The 21,343-nt window shown below is 37.7% G+C and overlaps 1 protein-coding gene across 4 annotated transcripts in view; it reads right to left on the reverse strand.

The window, feature by feature from the left end:
* Positions 1-15,844, reverse strand: part of LOC149218453 (NAC domain-containing protein 54-like) — a 297,338-nt gene extending 281,494 nt beyond the window's left edge. Inside the window, exons 1-2 of one of the 4 annotated variants that reach the window (XM_089384057.1) lie at positions 15,369-15,810; positions 13,463-13,740 (exon numbers count right to left, since the gene is read on the reverse strand). In XM_089384057.1, the coding sequence (XP_089240183.1) occupies positions 13,463-13,740; positions 15,369-15,531 (441 nt within the window). In that variant the 5' untranslated portion in view covers positions 15,532-15,810. Of the gene's footprint in view, positions 1-13,462; positions 13,741-15,368 lie in introns of all 4 variants that reach the window. The other 3 variants (XM_089384056.1, XM_089384055.1, XM_089384054.1) reach the window with 3 other exon arrangements.
* Positions 15,845-21,343: the final 5,499 nt, after the last annotated feature.

Here is a 21,343-nt window from a genome sequence, read left to right on the forward strand (position 1 = left end):
TCCAAGCCCCCTAGAGCTCCCACAGCTCAATGCATGCAACTTGCAGGACCCTTATAAGAAGGTCTCTCAACGACTCCAAGTCGTTCGAGAAAGTCATAGATTTGACCTTCCCCCGGGGGCTTTGACAAAATGTTTGTGACCTTTACATCAGTCTCAGTGCGATGGAGCCTCCTCGCTTATCGATTTATCATATCGTAGATAAGGCAGTATCTGATGTCTATCTGCTGGAGCAATCATCGAATACGAGATTCCTCAATAATCGAATACCCCCTCTGGTTGTCACAGAGAATCACAGTGGTATTCATCATGTGTACAAACAACTCACTTAAGAGCTTTTGCAACCATGCAGCTTCACACGAGATCATACTCGTAGCTATGTATTCGGTCTCGACGGTGCTTATAGCAACCGACTTCTGCTTCCTGCTCATCCATGATATCGAAGCAGAATCCAAAGAGAACCAACACAGAGAAGTGCTCTAGTGATCCTCCACACTGCATGCCCAGTGAGCATTCGAATAGTCATGCAGTTTCATATTTCCAGCAGTGTATCTCAATCCATGAGAGATTGTGCCCCGAAGATATCTCAAAAGATTCTTGGCACCAATCCAGTGAGGCTCAACCAAATATGAGCTCGCCATGCTAACTGCAAAACATATGTTCGGACATAAGTCCACCAAGAACATCAACATGAATGAGTTTATGAAACTCAGAGGCATTTCCCAAATCTGGTCTGACATTACTACCATATAACTTATGAAAGTTAAGATCCTCGAGATAGTCACAAACTTGCAGTTTATCATTCCACATCCGGAATCCAACTCCCTCTTACCTCTGCAAATGAGAGGGTCTACACCTATTAGAAATAGGTCGTCCTCATAAGGTGCCGATATGAGAGGTCTATCATCCACAACCTTTAGGTAATGGTTTGGATCGGTTTCATTCCTAGTGAATCTTAGCTTCATCAGACAGCGATCAATCCTCTCATACTACGCCCGGGGTGTTTTGCTTCAAGCCATAGAGGGCTTTCTTCCACTTGTATACATGAGATTCCCGATCATGAATCTCAAACTCCTCGAGTTGTTCCAAACCTGTGGACTTGTTGCATGAGGGGAATGGTCCCCTTATAAGATTTTCCTTCGATACATCTCAGACATGTACCTTCATGCTCTACTTGAATTCAAACATCCCTATCACCATTTGACTCACATCAGGTAGGGCCCCATAGGTAGACCTCCGGTGTTATAGATGCGATATGTCAATTGACATGATCCCCAATGGACCATCCTGCAACTTGATACAATTTGCCAACCCTGAACCCATGAGAAAGGACAGCTTTGAAAATTATATTTTTTTAACACGTACCTTTCCATCGATGAATGCCACCCAGAAACCTTTGACTTCCATTTCCGAGATGGACACCAAGTTCTTCTTGTGATCAGGTGGCATCGGCTCAATGTATAATCCCACGATTGTTTCCATCTCTACCAAATTAGAGAGTGCACCCATCTATTCGATGAAGTGCCTTGAAGCACTACAATTTACAAGTCAGATTCGCAGAGAATCTGAAGGAGAGGGCCAATACTGTAGGTTTTATCCCCGTACAGAAATTACCTACATACGAATTCTAAAACACAGAAAAATAAACAATGCGAGAGCATAACACATAAAACACATATACACAGAGATTTTCCCACTAGATCCCAAAACTGGGACTACCAGCTTGATTTTTCATTATGTTCTTTTCAATGTTACAATACATATTTATACATGCCAAAACATCCAATACCATGGACCGAAAACCATCACGTCCAATACCATGGACCGAAAACCATCGCGTCCAAAAAACATGTGCGAAAATCATGCACGAAACCATAGGTGGGTCCGCCCAACCTAACATAGGGTCCAAAACCAAAATTTTTCTGGGCGCTGCCTCGAACCCCATAAAGTGGGGTTACGGGTGCCCTGCAAACGCCCTGTTAACTACGTGAAAAGAATATAACACAACCCAGCATTCTCCCACAAGAGAACTTAGTCATTTTCCTAGCCCTGAAATGCCCATTGTCTCTCTACACCAAGAGAACTTCGCAAAGCTCATAGATTTTGTCAATGCATCTGCAGTGTTCTTCAAAGTGTCCACCTTTACCAGCAACACCTTTTAGTCTTCTATCATATCCCTCACAAAATGATACTGAACATCAATGTGCTTTGTCTTTGAATGATGTACAGGGTTTTTTGCCAAGACAATTGCACTTTGGCTGTCATAGTCTATCCTTATAGCTTCTTGTACTAACCCCATACTTGAACACAATCTCTGCAACCAAACTGCTTCCTTGCTTGCATGAGTGGCTGCGATGTATTTTGCCTCTGTAGTTGATAGTGCCACTACAGATTGTTTCTTACTCATCCCACTGACTGCACCTCCAAATAGATTAAACACATACCCACTTGTAGATCTTCTCTGATCCAGATCTCCAGCCCAGTCTGCATCAACAAAGCCATGAATATCCAACACTCTGTCCAATCCCAGTCTTCCTTGGTAGCACAAACCAAAATCACTAGTGCCACGTAAATACCTGAAAACCCTCTTCACTGTTGTCCAATGCTCCTTCCTAGGTTTTGACATAAACCTGCTCAATACCACCACTGCATGTGCAACGTCAGGTCTAGTATAGACCATTGCATACATCAGGCTACCGACTGCACTTGCATATGGAACACGGGACATGTCCGCTTCCTCTTCTTGTGTCTTGGGACACTGTTCAGCAGATAACCTCACACCTACAGGAATAAGAACCTTCACCAGTTTTACTATCCTACATATTAAACCTCTGCAGTATTGTCTCGACATACTTCCTCTGGTTTAACCAGAACTTCCTCTTTGCCCGATCTCTTTTAATTTCCATGCCCAAAATATAGTTTGCAGCACCAAGATCTTTCATGTCGAATTTGGAGGACAATTGGGTCTTCAAATCCTCGATAATTTCTTTGTCATTTTCAACCAGCAACATATCATCCACATACAAGACCAGAGAAATAATACAGTCACCAATTAATTTAAAATACACACAGCGATCTGCTTTGCTTCTAGTGAAGCCAAGTCCCCGTATAAATGTATCAAATTTCTGATACCACATCCTTGGTGACTGTTTTAACCCATACAGAGACTTTTTTAACTTGCATACCAGTTTTTTCTTACCCTTCACCGCGAAGCCTTCAGGTTGCTTCATGTAGATTTCCTCTTCCAGATCCCCATGAAGAAATGTTGTCTTCACATCCATCTGTTCTACCTCAAAATCAAAAGCAGTAGCAGCAGATAAAAGTAATCTAATAGAAGTTACCTTGGCAACAGAGGGAAAAATATCACCAAAATCATTTCCCGACACCTGGGAATAACCTTTTGCTACCAACCAAGCTTTGTATTTCTCCACCTTTCCTTCTGCATTTGTCTTCTTCTTGAACACCCATTTGTTGCCAATGGGTTTCCTTCCAACCGGCAACTCCACCAGATCCCAAGCCTCATTTTTGTGCAAAGATGCCATTTCATCAACCATGGCCTCTTTCCAGAGTTTTCCATCCTCTAAATCCACTGTTTCCTTCATAGTTCTGGGATCATCATCAGTGAGAGAAAGCAAAATTTGAACAGAAAGCAGATGGACTATACTTTTCAGACTACCTTCTTTCTCAAACTGATCTTCTCAGACCTGGAGTTTGTGGCTCTTCATCTTCTGATTCCTCCTCTACTGTCGAGTCTGATTCTTCCTCCTTTAGCTCAAACTCTATCTTCTCAGGTTCCTTTGGTTGGACTTCATGTTTAATAACATCTTTCACGTCTCTAAACACCACATCTTGGCTGTACACAACCTTCCTTGTTAGTGGGTTCCAAAGCTTATAACCCTTTAAACCATCCTTAAAACCAATAAACTTGGTTCGTTTCTCCTTTGGAACATGTACATATGCATCACATCCAAATACCCTTAAATGTTAAAGAGAGGGGTTCTTACTAGTCCATACCTCTTGTGGAGTCTTATCCTCCAACGCTGTTGAAGGTGACCTATTGACCAGGTAACATGCAGTATCCACCGCCTCTGCCCAGAATTCTTGTCCTAACCCGGCACCACTGAGCAGGCTTCTTGCCCTTTCCATCAACGTCTTATTCATTCTTTCTGCAACTCCATTTTGCTGAGGTGTATATGGAGTAGTCTTTCGTCGTGCTATACCACACTTCTTGCAGAATTCTTCAAATTCCTTACTGCAAAACTCTCCACCATTATCTGTCCTCAACACCTTTATCTTCTTCTCTATCTGGTTTTCCATTAAAGCCTTAAATTCTTTAAACCTGTCAAAGACTTCATATTTCTTCTTAAGGAAATATATCCATGTATTCCTTACCCAGTGATGCAATCTTCATTGGTCCAAACACATCATCACTGTGCACAAGCTCTAATATATGTTTCGCCTTCTTACCACCAAAGGGAAAACTCACCCGATTCTGCTTCTCGTATACACAATTTTCATAGAAATCAAAATCCAAAGAGCTATTACTCATACCTTCTACCATACCTTTACCGTGAAGTATTCGAAGGCCCTTCTCTCCAATATGTCCAAGCCTTTGATGCCACAGCATAGTATTTTCTCCAGAGACCACTAGATTTTCTGCTCCACTTTCAGGAACCACAGAACTGTTGCACCCATCAACAACAATGCTACCTTGCAGCTTGTACAGAGTTCCAATCTGAACTCCCCACATCAATACAAGTGCTCCCCGAACCATCTTGCTGGTATCCTTCTCGAACACTGTTTTTACACCTGCATCATCCAGCTTGCTTACAGAAATTAGATTTCTGGCTAATGCAAGAATATGCAGAACACCCGGTAGTGTTCTAACCCTTCCACCTTGCAGCTTCAACTTTACTTTTCCAGGACCAATGATTCTAGCCTTCCTGTCATCCCCCAAGAAGACATCACCACCATCATATTTTTAATACTCACAGAACCACTCTCTATGGGGAGTGAAGTGAAAGGATGCACCTGAGTCAATCAACCATGCCTCATGATCTACATGTGTACTTGAAGAAGCCAAGAAAACATCCCCACCTTCATCTGAGGTGGTTTTCGCCTCTACAGAAGGAGCCTCATCAGATCCCTTTCCTTTGTCAGGAGCTTTAGATTTACAGTCCTTTTGAAGTGGCCTTGCTTTCCGCATTTCCAGAACACCACCTTTACAGGTTTTCCTGGAGATTTAGATCTCCCTCTAGATTTAGATCTCCCACTCGATGACTCATTTTTGTTTCTGTTCTGGGACCGTCCTCGTATAGACAAGACATCACCATTCTAGCTCTCCATAATTTTCCATCTCATCTCCTCCATCAGCAAGGCTGAGACTATTTCATCAAACTACAAAGCAATTGCATTGCTACCTATTGCAATAACTAGACTATCGCACGAATCAGGTAGAGAACACAACAAACTGATGCACTTATCTTCATCTCAAATTTTAAAATCAACAAGATGCTAACTGACTTACCACAGTATTAAATGCGTTCAGATGCTCTGTCACAGAGTCTCCATCTTTCATCCTCAGGTTATACAGCTTTTTCCGCAGGAACAATTTATTCACCAGAGACTTAGATTGGTACAAAGTCCCTAACTTGTCCCACAGAGCCTTCGCTGTAACTTCCCCTGATATATTCAGCAATACTGAATCTGAGACACAATCGTATTGTGCTCTTTGCCTTCTGATACAACTCCTTCCATTCTTCATCGGACACTCTTGTTGGTTTAGTACCCGGATCTACCGCGATCCACTGATCTTTATCCACCAACAGATCCTCCATCTTGAGTTTCCACAACTCAAAACTCTGACCATTAAATTTCTCGATCTCTATCTTTCCACTGCTCGCCATCTTCTTTCACCACCAGAATCGATCTCGCAGCTCTACCACAGGCCCAAGCGAAACTCCTCAGCAACAAAGGCGTCCCCTTGAAGCCAAAACAGAGCTGATACCAAATGTAGGTTTTAACCCTGTACAGAAATTCCCTGCATACGAATTCTAAAACACAAAAAAATAAACAGTGCGAGACCATAACACAAACACATATACACAGATATTTTCCCACTGGATCCCAAAACCGGGACTACCAGCTTGATTTTTCATTATGTTCCTTTCAATGTTACAATACATATTTATACATGCCGAAGCATCCAATACCATGGACTAAAAACCATCGCGTCCAATACCATGGACCGAAAACCATCACGTCCAAAAAACATGTGCGAAAATCATGCACAAAACCATAGGTGGGTCCACCCAACCTAACATAGAGTCCAAAACCAAAATTTTCTAGGGCGCTGCCCCAGACCCCATAAAGTGGGGTTACGGGTGCCCTTCAAACCCCATGTTAACTACGTGGTGTTCAGAGAAAGTTCACCAAGAACATTTCCCAAATCTGGTCCGACATCACTACCATATAACTTCTGAAAGTTAAGATCCTCGAGGTAGTCACAGGCTTGCAATTTATCATTCCACATCTGGAATCCAACTCCCTCTTACTTCTGCAAATGAGAGGGTCTACACCTATCAAAAATAGGTCGTCCTCATAAGGTGTCGAGCCCTCCTTAGGATCTCTCCTCCTACTAAAACCCAAAGACAAGTAGAGAGAGGAAGAGATCCCAAATGTGTTGAAATGACTTGAAGGCCACCTCTATTTATACTAAAACATTGAGCACATGTGGGGTTTATTTGGTCGTTGGCCGACCTTAACGAATTTTCTTATAACGCAAATAAATTCTTGAATTGAGGCTTCTGTGATCCATAATATTTATAAGTAAGACTTCGACGTAAATCACATAAAGGGAGACATTTGTGGACGCGTTTCGAACCAACCAGTGTGGCTCATCGTCAGGACAAGTTGAAGAAACAGATCCAACCTTTGCATGCTAAATAGTCTGAGCAGAGCCTCCAACGGCTATCTTGATCAACGGCTAATTTTGACTTAGGGATAGTAGTTAAAAAGTCAAAATGATAATTTAAAGGGAGTTAGTTAGATTATAGATGTTGATTACGTTAATAGTTTAATAAAATCGCGACTTGTATGGGAGTTAGTTAGATTAAAGACCTGACTTATATATATATATATATATATATATATATATATATATAAAAGTTAGTTACATAAAGGACCTGACTTATATATATATATATATAAAAGTTAGTTGAAGGTTTGATTTAAAAATAAAGTAAGGGGAATTAGTTATGATAAAGACCAATATAAAGTTAATATTAAATATATAAATAAAAGATAGTTGAAAGGTATAAATTAAAAATAAATTAAGGGGAATTAGTTATAATAAAGACCAATATATATATATATATATATAAGAGGTAGGTTAGTTAGTTATAAATACTAGAGAAGAAGAAATAATATTATTTTATATGGTGATTACTTATTGGTTGGTTAAATTTTTTATTTCTATTTTATTTTATTATTATTATTTGTTTACTTATTTATTTATTTATTTTATTTTATTTTATTTTATTTCATTTTTTATTTTTTTATTTTTCAACGGAAATTAGTTAGATAAAGGAACTTATTTTCATAAATATATTAGTAAGATAATTTAAGGTGATAGTTATAGTAATTATAAATTACTAATTTGCTAAAATAAGAAGGAAAATTAACTAAAAATAAAACTGAATAAAACTAATTAAGGAAAATAATAATAATAATAATAATATTTACGATCATATTTATATAATAGTTACGATCATGATCATAAAAAACTATCAGGAAGAAGTAAATAGAAAGAGCGTCAGAAAAGAAGGAGAAGAGCCTGAAAAAGCCTGAAAACAAGAAGGATAAGCACTAACGACAACAAAGAAGAAGAAAAAAGAGGGGGGGGGGGGAGGCAGGAAGAGAAAGACTAGGATGAAAGGGCGGGGATCCAACATCTACTGATCTTCCAGTCGTCATCCCTATTGAGATTGTTTGGCCTTCTTTCAATCTCAATATGTTAATTAAGAAAGAGCCTAAAGAGCATCGTCTAGGTGTCCATCTTCCCTATGTCCAAGGAACCACGGACAAGATTGCTCGGATCCTTAAGAGGTATGAGATTCCCTCAACCTTTAGGGCCCCTCAACACCATTCGCAATTCCCTCCGATCAGTGAAAGATCCCATTAACCCCAAGGACATGAAGGGCGTCTACTTGATCCCTTGTTCTTGTGGGACCCCCTATATTGGGGAAACGGGGCGCTCCATCCATCAGAGGATCAGTGAACATGCAGCCGACCTAAGACATGGGAGATCCAAGTCTTTAGCTTTGGCGGAGCATGTAGAAAAGACCAAGCATCAGGTGTGTATAGAGGAGGCCAAGGTTGTCGCCAAAGTTGCTCATTTTCATCATCGTAAATTTAGGGAAGCTATTGAGATTGAAAGAAGGCCAAACAATCTCAATAGGGATGACGGCAGGAAGATCAGTAGATGTTGGATCCCCGCCCTTTCATCCTAGTCTTTCTCTTCCTCCCTCCCCCCCCCTCTTTTTTCTTCTTCTTTGCTGTCGTTAGTGCTTATCCTTCTTGTTTTCAGGCTTTTTCAGGCTCTTCTCCTTCTTTTCTGACGCTCTTTCTATTTACTTCTTCCTGATAGTTTTTTATGATTATGATCGTAACTATAATATAAATATGATCATAAATATTATTATTATTATTATTATTATTATTCTTAATTAGTTTTATTCAGTTTTATTTTTAGTTAATTTTCCTTCTTATTTTAGCAGATTAGTAATGTATAATTACTATAACTATCACCTTAAATTATCTTACTAATATATTTATGAAAATAAGTTCCTTTACCTAACTAATTTCCGTTGAAAAATAAAAAAATTAAAAATGAAATAAAATAAAATTAAAAAAAAACAAATAATAATAATAAAATAAAATAGAAATAAAAAATTTAACCAACCAATAAGTAATCACCATATAAAATAATATTATTTCTTCTTCTCTAGTAATTATAACTAACTAACCTACCTCTTTTATATATATATATATATATAGGTCTTTATTACAACTAATTCCCCTTAATTTATTTTTAATTTATACCTTTCAACTATCTTTTATTTATATATTTAATATTAACTTTATATTGGTCTTTATCATAACTAATTCCCCCTTACTTTATTTTTAAATCAAACCTTCAATTAACTTATATATATATATATATATATATATATATATATATATATATATATGTATGTATGTATATATATAAGTCAGGTCCTTTATCTAACAAACATTTATTTATATATTTATTTAATATATTTAATACATATATATATAAAAGTCAGGTCTTTAATCTAACTAATTCCCATACAAGTCGCGATTTTATTAAACTATTAGCGTAATCAACATCTATAATCTAACTAACTCCCTTTAAATTATCATTTTGACTTTTTAACTACTATCCCTAAGTCAAAATTAGCCGTTGATCAAGATAGTCGTTGGAGGCTCTGCTCAGACTATTTAGCATGCAAAGGCTGGATCTGTTTCTTCAACTTGTCCTGACGATGAGCCATACTGGTTGGTTCGAAACGCGTCAACAAATGTCTCTCTTTATGTGATTTACGCCGAAGTCCTACTTATAAGCAAATAAATTCATAACTCCATGAATACTTATCGGAATCACTACACCTCTCGATGAGAGGGATCCAAGAAAAATATCAGCTGCCATAAATAAGATGACCCACATGGAGTTTGGCCTAGTTGGCAATTTTAACAAAGAGCTCAAGAGAAATTTTGCCAATGACAAGAAAATCAATCATCAAAAAAGACATACTCAAAATTTTATTAATAGGTGAGGTTTCTTTTGGACGTGGTCCACTTTACTATTGTTGACCTCCCACAGTGTTCTGTAAAAGGGAGGAAAGAGTCATTTGTGTTGGATTTTCAAGTTACTTCAAAAGTATTTACACCATGTTTGTGGACACTCCATGAGATTCAGGGTACATAGTGTATGTTCAATAGCTGCATGGTCCAAGATGGAATGTAGCATAAGAGATGGTCCATGATGGATATGCACAGTTGACATGGCTTGCTCAATGAATGGCCATCCCTTCATTGGGACCTCATTGAGCAACCACTTTGTTTAGGGGATGTGGAGATTTGTGCATCCTAGAGGAGGGCTTCAAGCCCTAGTTGACATGTGGCAACTTAGTTTCCTATTTGGAGGATTTGAAATGGCCTCAAGATGCATAAAAATTCCATAATGTTCTTGCAAGGGATAGTTGATCGGCTAGAGGGCACTTCCAAAGATGTTGCTCACAACAAGTACAGAATCAATTATGTAACAGAGTGCAATCATGAACAATTAAAGCGAAGGCCACATATGAACCCATAAATGAAGTAGGCAAAGTAGGATGGTCTTCTTATTAATGAAGAACCAATAATGCATCATTCTTCAAGTCTGATTTCACCACATTATCAAGTGGCCTAAATGTGCCACACCTAACCTTCAACCTTAGTTAGGGAATCACTAAAAAATAAAGTGAAAGACCTAACCTAGAAATTGCAACACCAAATATCCTTGAGTAAACACAATGATTATAGCAAAAACAATGTGAGGGTTTCACCTCAACCTTCACATTTACTTATTGGAACAAACCTACCCTTGGATTATACTAACATGTTTATATTAGTGATTTCCAACAATCGAATCAACCTAAGAAAAATAAAAAAAAAGATGAACCTCACGTTGAAATGCCCTTCAACTTCTTCCTCCCAAAGATATTCATTTAAGGTTGGAAGGGATCTCCCACACTTCCAACCATGCCTCTAGAAAATGAATCTTTTGAACCAAGATTTTGGTCCATTTTAGTATTTAAAAAGGGAAAATGATATTTTAATCCATAAATGTTGTCATTTAAACCAAGATTTTGGTCCATTTTAGTATTTAAAAAGGGATTTAATCCATAAATGTTGTCATTCCACTGAGGGTGTATCCCCTAGGCCTTATTCATGGATGAATAATGCATTTTGTTAGCTTTAAAGTTACTCTAAAAGTGTTTACACCATGTTTGGGGGTGTTTAATGAGTTTTGAGGTACATGGTGTATGTTTAGCCCCTAGATGGTTCAAGATGTATTGCAAATGAGAGATGGCTCGTGATGGATTTGCATATTGGAGACAACTAGCTTAGTAGTTTCTTGCCATCAACTAGGTGCTTGCTTGGTATTCTACCCTAGGGCATTGGAGTTCTCTTGATAGCTTGGGAGACATCCTTATGATGGCCACGTGGTAAGGTTTAGTTTCTTTGAGAACACCCTATTTAGTTAGAGAAGTGTTGTACATCTTTGAGGGCATCAGATAGCATGAGATAGCTTGGATTCCTATATGGAAGCTTAGAGTTACCTCTGAGATGCCCTAGGTTGCAACAAAGTTCATGCAAGGGGAGTGGACCAAGAAGAGTGAATGGTTTAATAGAAGCAACGGAATTCATGTGGGCTAGGGGCGGAGGAGCATGGGCACACCTTGTGTAGCTACATCATCTCAAAGCCCTCATTGTTTATGAGATCACCTTGGAGCTTTACATTTGTACCCTTAGAGTGAAGCACTTCACTTGTGTGAACATAGATGTGGTTACTGTAGGTTGCTTGAAAGGGATTTGGCCCACATTGTATTGTTGGACTCCCTTACCTCTCATATATATAGGAAAAGGAGAGTCCTTCACTCACTCATGCCATACGCATCATTCTTCCTCACTCTTATGTGGAGAGATGATTTGGATGAGCGCACTAGTCATCCTCTCTCTTACATTTTCATTTGTACTCTCTCTCTCTCTCTCTCTCTCTCTCTTAGAGTCGCTTGGGATTCTTGATCTTCTTGGATCATCTTGGAGTCTAGGGTTAGGGTTTTATCCCTTCGAAGATTTTGAGATTCGGGTTTTGAGATGAAACCACAACTTATGTTTGGTGAAGAAGAAGAAGAGGAGGCAACATCTTGCTTTGGAGAACTAGCTTAGGTGATTCATGTTGGATCTCCTTGGTTGAGCTACGGTTTTTCATTGTTATCCCTAGTTAGGGTTTTGGAAAGCTAGTGGATTGTACTAGCCATTTGAGAAGACTATGTACAACAACTTGATCTTATGCATATTACTGAAGTTCTCAATTGTTCAATACTTTTGTAAATTGCAAAATTGATGTTCAAACATCTATGTTCTTCATGGTTTCTAATTTCCAATGGCCTTCCAGGTGATTTAACAATGTAATGGAAGAAAATAGGGGTTGTTTTACCAATGTATTTATTGTTGTAAATAGGAGCTTTCAAATCTGGGTTATGCATGATAAGATTGCCATAGAGTAAATAGGAGTTTCAGATCTAGGTTATGCATGATAAGATTGCCCTAGAGGATTGAAATTTATCAAAACACTTTGGTATCTTTTCTCTTGGATTGCCTAGATGTTTAGCGTTGTTGAGGATTGAAATATTGTCCACTTTTGTCATTGTTTTTTCATAGCATACCTAAAGATGAAATTCACATGGTTAAGATCCACGAAACCTCTTCTTAAGAGGTGAAATATATGTTTTGCATTATTTTCCAAATTTTCATAACTATTTGCATGTTATATGAAAGCATCTCACAAATTTCCACACCTTTCAAACTCTATCGCGGCTCTTTTAGAGCCCACGAACCCTAATGTTACTCTTCATGAGTGAAAATGATTCTTTCACTGTCTTCTATAGGGCTTATTATAGGTATAATTTTGACTCGGGTCCACATTCACCATTGCACAAGTCAACTTGCCACTTGAGATTTTTCTAATTTGTCAGAGTAGGCATTTGATCTTTGTTTATAGGTTTGGATCATGTTAACCATGCCACATGGCACTTTCTCATGGAAAGAGATCTCCTTTGAATACGTACAGCATGCCTTGAACAAAGTATCATTGCCCCAAATGTCTCAAGGCTTAAACAAGGATTCCTAAGACAAGAGGAATGAAACTCCTAGCAAAGAGATAAAAGTGTTGTCCTATGCAAAAAAACACTAAAAACATGGAGATTAGGTGTCGCCCTTTTAATGTCATTCCCATTCCTTCAAACATTGTTCCCTTAGCTTTGCTAATTTAACGCTTTACATTTCTTGAAAACCCTAATACCTCCTATTTGCCCAATACTTATTTCAGATTGGATAGCAACTATATAAGAGCATTTCTCTAAGTGCACGCGCCATATCTAATTGTATGTCACAATCTTAAATCCAATTCCATGGAACTCAAATGGGGCTTTTCTAGTCCATTCATTATATTTTAGCCTTGAAGTAAATATCTTTAAAACAAAAGAGGTGTATGTATGTGCATATGTCTCTATCTATGTATATGAATATTAACGGTGTTTTCAATATGATAGTATCCAAACAAATACATTTCACTTAAAAACAGCATCCCAAAGAATGAATAATTGATAAATAATACCTGCAAACAGGGTCCTGCCTCACATTCATTTTCCTCAAGACGATATTCATGCATTATCCAATCAGTTCGTTCACCTTGTGGAGCCCGGCCTCTATAGAATACTAGAGTCTTTTTTATTCCTACTGTGTTTGCTCGAGAGTAAACTTTACGATCCCTTCCTGTGGCTTTCCAATACCCAGCTTCAGTAGCCCTATTAGTGCGTGAACCATTCGGATACTTCCTATCACGAGGACTAAAGAAATACCACTCCATATCACTGCTGGGCAGGAAGGATTTCTCTGCAAAATTGCAAAAGATTCAAGCGTGAGACATTGTACTCATTGCTGAATTTTACTTATCATATAATCAGGTCCAGGAACATGTGCAACATCATGTTTCTTAACACCAATATTTAATTTACAGGAAAGATTCGTATGCAAAACACACAAGCTCATTTCCAATATGAAACATTATGTATATTGAGTTTAATTCAAAGAAAAGAAGTGTCAACGGTCAACCTATACAAAGCCAATTTTTTTAACACCAAAATTTACTTTAAAGGAATAATCCGCGCAGAATTGCACAAGGTTCATTTCGATCAGGAATCATTGTCCACTAATTACTGAATTGCAGTTAACATGAAAACCGTATAGTTAACGCGAAAATCTTTGGGAAACTATGCAACAGTAATCATCATGTGTCTTCTTACCAGAATTTTTACCCTTCTGCAGACCCAACTGAGAAAATCCAGGTTATCCCATTAACTACTGTTACTGAAAAACTGAACATAACTTTTCCAGGAAACTTGATAAGCTGCATCAGTCCACTGTCATTAATAATTATTATCGATATACATATTCTAAGCTAAGAAGCTATGAAAATAATACTTATTCAATGCTAGGCCATAATATTTCAACCGCCAGTGGGAATAAACAAATATTTCTTTGGAGTAATACTACCTACATCTATTTGAACGTACCTAACTGTTAATACTAAAAATTCAAGAGCCATTGTGGTGGACTGTTCTAGTTTAATTACTTTAACACAACCTACGATAACCAAAAAGTTACTGTCTCTATATTTAGAAAATTCGAATTTACTATTGGAAGCACTAGGAATCAGTAAGCCCTTACATTTACTATTTACCAAAATTGACTTTAAAAGTTCAGTTGTATTCTCTAATTGAAATTTTCATTAACATAACCAGGTTTGGCAATCTGCAAGCCATTGAATCCTTGAATGTCCCCATCTTGGAACCTACTTAACAGAGCCACCTGTTCCGATTCAAAGTCGTTGGCTTGAATATGTTTCACCCTATTGGCATTCTATGTAAACCGTTAAAGAAAATGGGGCGGCCACGCAATTTACTCGCGTTGAAACTACTTCTAACATAACCACCCAAGGAATTTGATGGGCTAATTCTGTGAGCTACTATCCAAAGATAGATAGGTTAGAAGACTTGCGAATAACGGATTCCTGCCACAATCTAATACAGTACTTCAGTAACATCGACTCTGTTCAAACGACCTGCTGTTATATCCTATGTTACCATAACCTGCAGTTACATTCTCTGTTCCTAAAACCTAGAGTTACCACGGTTTAAGTTAGTGAGTGAAATTCATTAACAGGTAGGTTAATACTGAAATCTACTTTAACATGACCTGTGAACAGGAACCAGAAATGCAACCCATGGACCATCATTTTACAAAAGACTGCAGTTACCGCCATCATCTCAGCTCGCAATTCCACTTAAAAGTCTACCATATGCTAACCCCCAATTAATGGGTCAAAATGTAAGCCTAAGACTTCGTTAGAGCCGCCATGAGAACTAATGCCTATGAGAGATTACTTCAAAAGCATAATCAAATTACTACTACTTAGCGAGATCCCATAAATCTGTCGATCAGGAAAATAAAATTGAAGTTACCAGGCAAATCCCAGGGCTCGTTTCTGTAAAGGTCGACCTCGCTAATAACCTTGATCTCTGCTTCTTTAAGGCCATGATTGAGTTTGCCCTTGAGATAGCAGGAGATAAGTTCCTCGTCCGTGGGATGGAACCTGAAACCTGGAGGTAAAGCTAATGTTCCCATGAGCAAAGAAAGGGGTATCGATTCCCCTCTACCAACGCTTGAGCAAAGAAAGGGGTATCGATTCCCCTCTACCAACGCTTAAGCCTAACAGGTGAAACCAAATTCCAATCCCTCATATTGACACAAACAAACCTCTCCACTCGTCTCCCTGCTCCGTTTTCTTTTGCTGTTGATAATTTATCTGCCGTCTTTCTGTGCTGCTGGCTGTTAATGTCTCCGCCCACCTATTATTTGTATGTCTCTCCGCCAAGCCCAACCGACATACTATGTAGGGCGTCCATATTCGCAGAATAAAACCCAATGAAAATCGGGGCAGATATTTTGCGCACACGTGTCGCTCTTCAGTGATTACTGGGAACAGTAACAGGGTTCGTATTTGGGATAGATAGCTTGATCACTGTCGTCGCTCTCCCGTCAAATAACGGATACCCTAACGGAGACCTAGTGTGTCCACATTTGCAGATTAAAATCCAATGAAAGTTGGGCCAGATATTTTGTGGACACGTGTCGGTCTTCGGTAGTTACCAGGAACGGTTTCGGCTGGACAGCTTGATCGATGTCATCGCGAACTCGCTCTGCCGTCGAACCCAAGCTTCCATAAGTAGACCCTTTTTCACCTTTTCACAATATCGTGAGATACGGGTAAATCATATCGCCCGGTTATTTCACTGCTTTTCTATCCCTTTATCTAATAAACTAAAATTCTCACAGAATTTGTTGGTCCGCATTTTAGCGATAGGAGACAAATTGAAATTTTCAAGCTCCATGATGTAAATTTAGATAAGGCATAAAAGTAGGTCTTTTAAAATATTTTGAAATTATTTGGGTAGATCCATCTCAAGTGAAGTTAGAAACTCGGTTTATGAGTAAAATTGTGAGGAGAATTGACTCGTGATTTTTCATTAGTAAGGTGTTTTAATGGAAGAACTCAATCAATTGAGCTAACCCCTTTAGAGCTTGTTTTTTATTTTTATTTTATTTTGACCAACTTAAAATGTTTATATTTTTTTACATAATGTTACAACATTTCTTAGGGCAATTAATTCCTTTTATTATTAATAATAATTATTAAATAAAGTTATAATTTAGTTCATTTATATAATTTCTTAAATTTTAATAATTTAGAGATGTATAAAAAAATAAATGTTTTCAAAGCCCCATGCGCCAGGCGAGTTGGTAATCACAATGCGGTGAAGTTCTTTGGAAAGGCAAGCTTCGTACTGAAGGTCACGAGTTCAAGTCCCTCCGACTTACCCTGGAGCTGTATAGAGAGGCGAGCTGGTAATCACAATGCGGTGAAGTTCTTTGGAAAGGCAAGCTTCGTACTGAAGGTCACGAGTTCAAGTCCCTCCGACTTACCCTGGAGCTGTATAGAGAGGCGAGCGCATAAGGCAGCTCCCAGTAGTTGTTGTTGATTCCACTGTAATCAAAAAAATAAAAACTAAATAAATGTTTCCAAGTTTCTTATGGATTAATACTTATTAACATTTGTTAACCATTTAATTTATATGATAATACTAGTTTAAAAAAAAATTAATAAATATAATATAAAATTTTAGATGAATATAAATTTGAAATAATAAACAAATAGTAATTTTATAACTTTTAATTTATTTAAAATTTTAAAAATGTAAATTTCAATTTCAATAATTTTTTATTAAAAAGATTTTGCAAAATATAAAACCATTTAAATATTTTATATTTTTCATGATAGTATAAATTTCATGAATATTTTTACTTCCATTTAACATAATACCATATAGTTTTGAATTTTTTATAAAATTTAATAAATTAATTTAACATAATAATTAATACACTTTTTGAATTCTTAGAAGTATCAAATAAGATTCCAATTTTTGTATTATGTTTTAGTTCAATTTTATGGTCATTCTAGGGCTAAGTAGAATTTCCTTTATTTTCTTTCCTCTGAGTGGTAACTATCCCAAATCTCAAGAAACTAAATATTTTGGACTTTTTGCAGGTTTATATTAAAAAAAAAAAAAAAAATTAGGTTTTAAACAAAATAAGTGAATGGAAAATATTAAAAGGAGTAAAGTCATGACCTAGGAGAACAAATGAATTATTAATTTTGTAGAAAGGCCTCAAGATTTAGAAGTCAGTATGGCATGGAATAAGGTATATTTGAAGTGTTTCAATTAATTTAATTATAGCCTTTCACACATCTCATCTGTTTAAATAAAAATGGCAATTAAATTTTATAAATATTATTTCATATGATTATATATAGACATTATATATTTTTTAAAATTTGCAATTTAGTCATTAACTTAACAGTTTTAAAAAATGAATTAAATGTACATTAATAATAATGTGTATTTTTTAAAATCATTAATATGGAAGAGATGTTGTGATGTCTTGCTTTGTCATGTCTTATTATGTTATGTCAACAAAAATAATAAAAATAAAAGTTAAAATAATTATAAGTTAAATAAAAATAAGTCACTGACCTATGGTATTCATGTGGAATATAGTTTATTTAAAGCGGGGAAGAGTAGCCTAGATCCTTCTTAATTCAAGATCTATTAAGCATCTAAAACTATTTTAAAGTGCAAATCTTTTTGAGTTTCATTGAGGAGATGAGGAGAATGGCCGCTGCGATAGTCAATGTCCAGGCAACCTCTGTGTGCGCGACGGGAGTGACTGGTTTCGTGGGTTCCTGGCTAGTGAAGGGCTTCCTCATCCAAGGTTACACAGTTCATGCTTCAGTGAGCGATCCAGAGAATGAGACGAAGATGCGCCATCTCATGGACATCCCGGGTGATGCAGAAAGGCTCAAGCTCTTCCGAGTGGAACTGTTGGAAGAAGGCAGTTTTGACGCCGCCGTCACTGGGTGCGGCGGTGTTTTTCATGAGGCTACTCCTTCCGAGTCCGCACCCAAAGATCCAGAGGGCCAGGCCTTTCTTCTGGCAGCTTCAAGCGTTCCCCAAACCCTTTTTCAATGATTGTTCGACAAGCTTTCCACGGAGACTTTCGATGGAGGCAACTTCTTCTAGATCGAACTCGGCGAAGAGGGCAAGCAGAGGCGCCTGGTGCTATCCTGCAATGCCATGGCCAAGGACTCCAACGTCTTCCTCATCGTTCATGCGTGGCCCTTCAGGCTCCCACACGCTCGCAATCAGAAAATCGAGGTTTGTGACGCCGTCAGCACTGGACTAGCAACCCCATTTTACGGATCTGCTACCTCTGCCCTTGGGAAAACGTTGTAAGGAGCCGGGATGTTCACTTCAAGCATGGGAAGGTACAAAATCCCCAGATCCGCCATTGATCAATCAGATCGGGCTCTCAACAAACAGATCGGCTAAGATCTTGCAGGTCTGACACCCCGGATAGAAAATAGCTATGGCAGATCTGCTCTAGGAAGCACAAGAAGCCCTGGCATGGGGTCAAGGCACTTCTCTAACTCCTTTTAGATCCTAATTTCTCAGCCTACAGGCAGAACCATCCTGCAATGGGTCAGTTCTTCAGATCTGGTGCAGGAAATCAAACTAGATCTAAAACGCCGGATGGGGATCCCTTCAAGCCTTCAGTGACTTCTCTTTCAAGGTAAACAACTTGAAGACCTTCTTCCCCTCTCTTCTTACAGCATTTCCAGGAACAGCTCTTTGGTGGTAACCCTTCGTCTGAGAGGAGGTGCAGCAGGACAGCCATCCTCTGCTCGGCCCTTCTCATACAAAGATGCAGTACACTCTTAGAACCCCAATCCCCCGTAGGCCCTTAAATCTAAGGCCTTCCTGGTTGATAAGATAGAAGAAGTTCCCTCTGTTGAAATCACCCATGAAGATCTTGCAACCCAACTTCCAGATTTTGCAGAAAGAGCCATCATTTGCAGATTTAATGGACTGCGGCCGCGATCTCAAGATCTCTATGGATGGATCCATGCAAACTGGACTCATCATTGTAAGATCTTTTTCTATTCAAAAGGTTACTTCATTGTTCTATTTGATAATAGTAAGCATTATGAAAAGGCCTTAGAAGAGGGCCCTTGGTTCATGGGAACTGCGGGGCTCTTCTTGACTCCTTGGTTCCCAAATTTTGATCCAACAACTGCAGTCATTACCAGGACACCTGTATGGATCAGGCTTCCAAACTTACCTGCCCACTTATGGAATACTCGTGTCTATAGAGCTATAGGCAACACCTTGGGCAGCTTCATTAGGGGAGATTTCTGGCGGGAATCCAAAGGTCTCAACTCATATGCAAGAGTATGTGTGGAGATAGATTTGAGCAAAGGACTTCCAGAACAAATCAATCTCAAGATAAACGACTTTGTCTGGACCCAGACATTGGATTACGAAAATACTGCATTTCGTTTCCGCCATTGCCACCAATCAGGGCATTTGCAGAACACCTGCCCATCTCGCCCGACAAAAAAGACTAAGGATAACCTCTCCAAGCCCAAGTCCAAACGATGGACTCCTTGCTCTCCACCTCCAGTCGTGGTTTCTGATTCCTCCAGCTCTGAAGTTGAAGGTAGCGATGAAGAATTGGATCAAGCCCCTCATTCTGTGGTCCCTTCCATCGATGGTCCGGCGCCTTCCTCCAATGCAGCCACCGCTCAGAAACGCGTCCATTTGACCTCCTCCTCTGATTCAGAAAAGGAGGGCTCCCCTGTGGAGAACCCCAATCTTGAAGTTGTTATTGCTCATCCACCTCAACATGGTTGGGTCGAAGTCAAAAAAAGGAAAGGGAAAAAGCTTCGTGTTGAGGCTTCTACCCATTCAGGGTAGAAGTCAGTGTTTCTTTTGGCTTCCAGCCACATGTTGTAGCTCCTTGTTTGTTTCACTCCTTCTCTGGGACCAAGGTTGATAGTCCTATCATTTCCGGTTGCCGATTTTCTATCTCTCTTGAATGTATCCTCATGTACCATATTTTGAATTAATAAAATTAGTCCAATTCAAAAAAATAAAAAATAATAATAATAAAAATAAAAATAAATAAATATAAAAAATAAAATAAATAAATAAAAATAAAATAATATCTTTTTTAAAATGAAATTAAAATCAATCTAAACTAATATATAATAAATAATAAAAAAATTAAACCATACATACCAATCAAATTTTTCATTACATTTCACAATATCAATAATAATAAAATTATTACTTTTAAATATATTATAGAATCACTTTTATAATGTCATCAACACTTACATATCCAACATTTTAATGACATTTCACCCCAAAAAAAATACAATTAAACATTGTTTTATTTCACGTTTCCCTTAATAATAATAAATATTTTTTAAAATTATATATATGTAGAGTCTTATCTAGCAATTGGTGAGTCGGGGTCCCTTACTGAGTTGTTTTTCTCTCTTTCCCCGTAAAGGTCGGGTCAGTTAATGAAGTGGAATAATAGCACACGAAATCACGGTGTTTCCTTTCAGTGTTTGGTGTTATTTTATTATATTGTTGTATATTTTGAGTACATATCTATTGAATTTTACATATATTTTTTAATTTAATGAATATTTTGATAGGTTAGTTAGGGTAGTTAGGTGTTTTGAGATTTATGTGAGGTTATTGGTCTCTCTAACTTAATTATTTTTGTTATGTGATTTATTTAATATTTTTATTAAATTATAAGTTGTAATTAGTATTGACAAATTGACTCTAAGTATTATGTTTAAATGCAAAAAATATTTTTAAAAAAAATATGTGTATGTATATATTTTAATAAATAAAAATTTACAAAATTTATATTGTTTTAGTGAAATTTTACAATTATCTAAGTTACGTTGATTGTATTTTAATCCTGTGAAAGAATATGGAAAAAATATAGAAGTTTGTGT

Source organism: Pinus tabuliformis, chromosome Q, assembly GCF_031772625.1.
Source record: "Pinus tabuliformis cultivar Carrire ecotype Pingquan chromosome Q, CPIR1, whole genome shotgun sequence".
NCBI lineage: Eukaryota > Viridiplantae > Streptophyta > Pinopsida > Pinales > Pinaceae > Pinus > Pinus tabuliformis.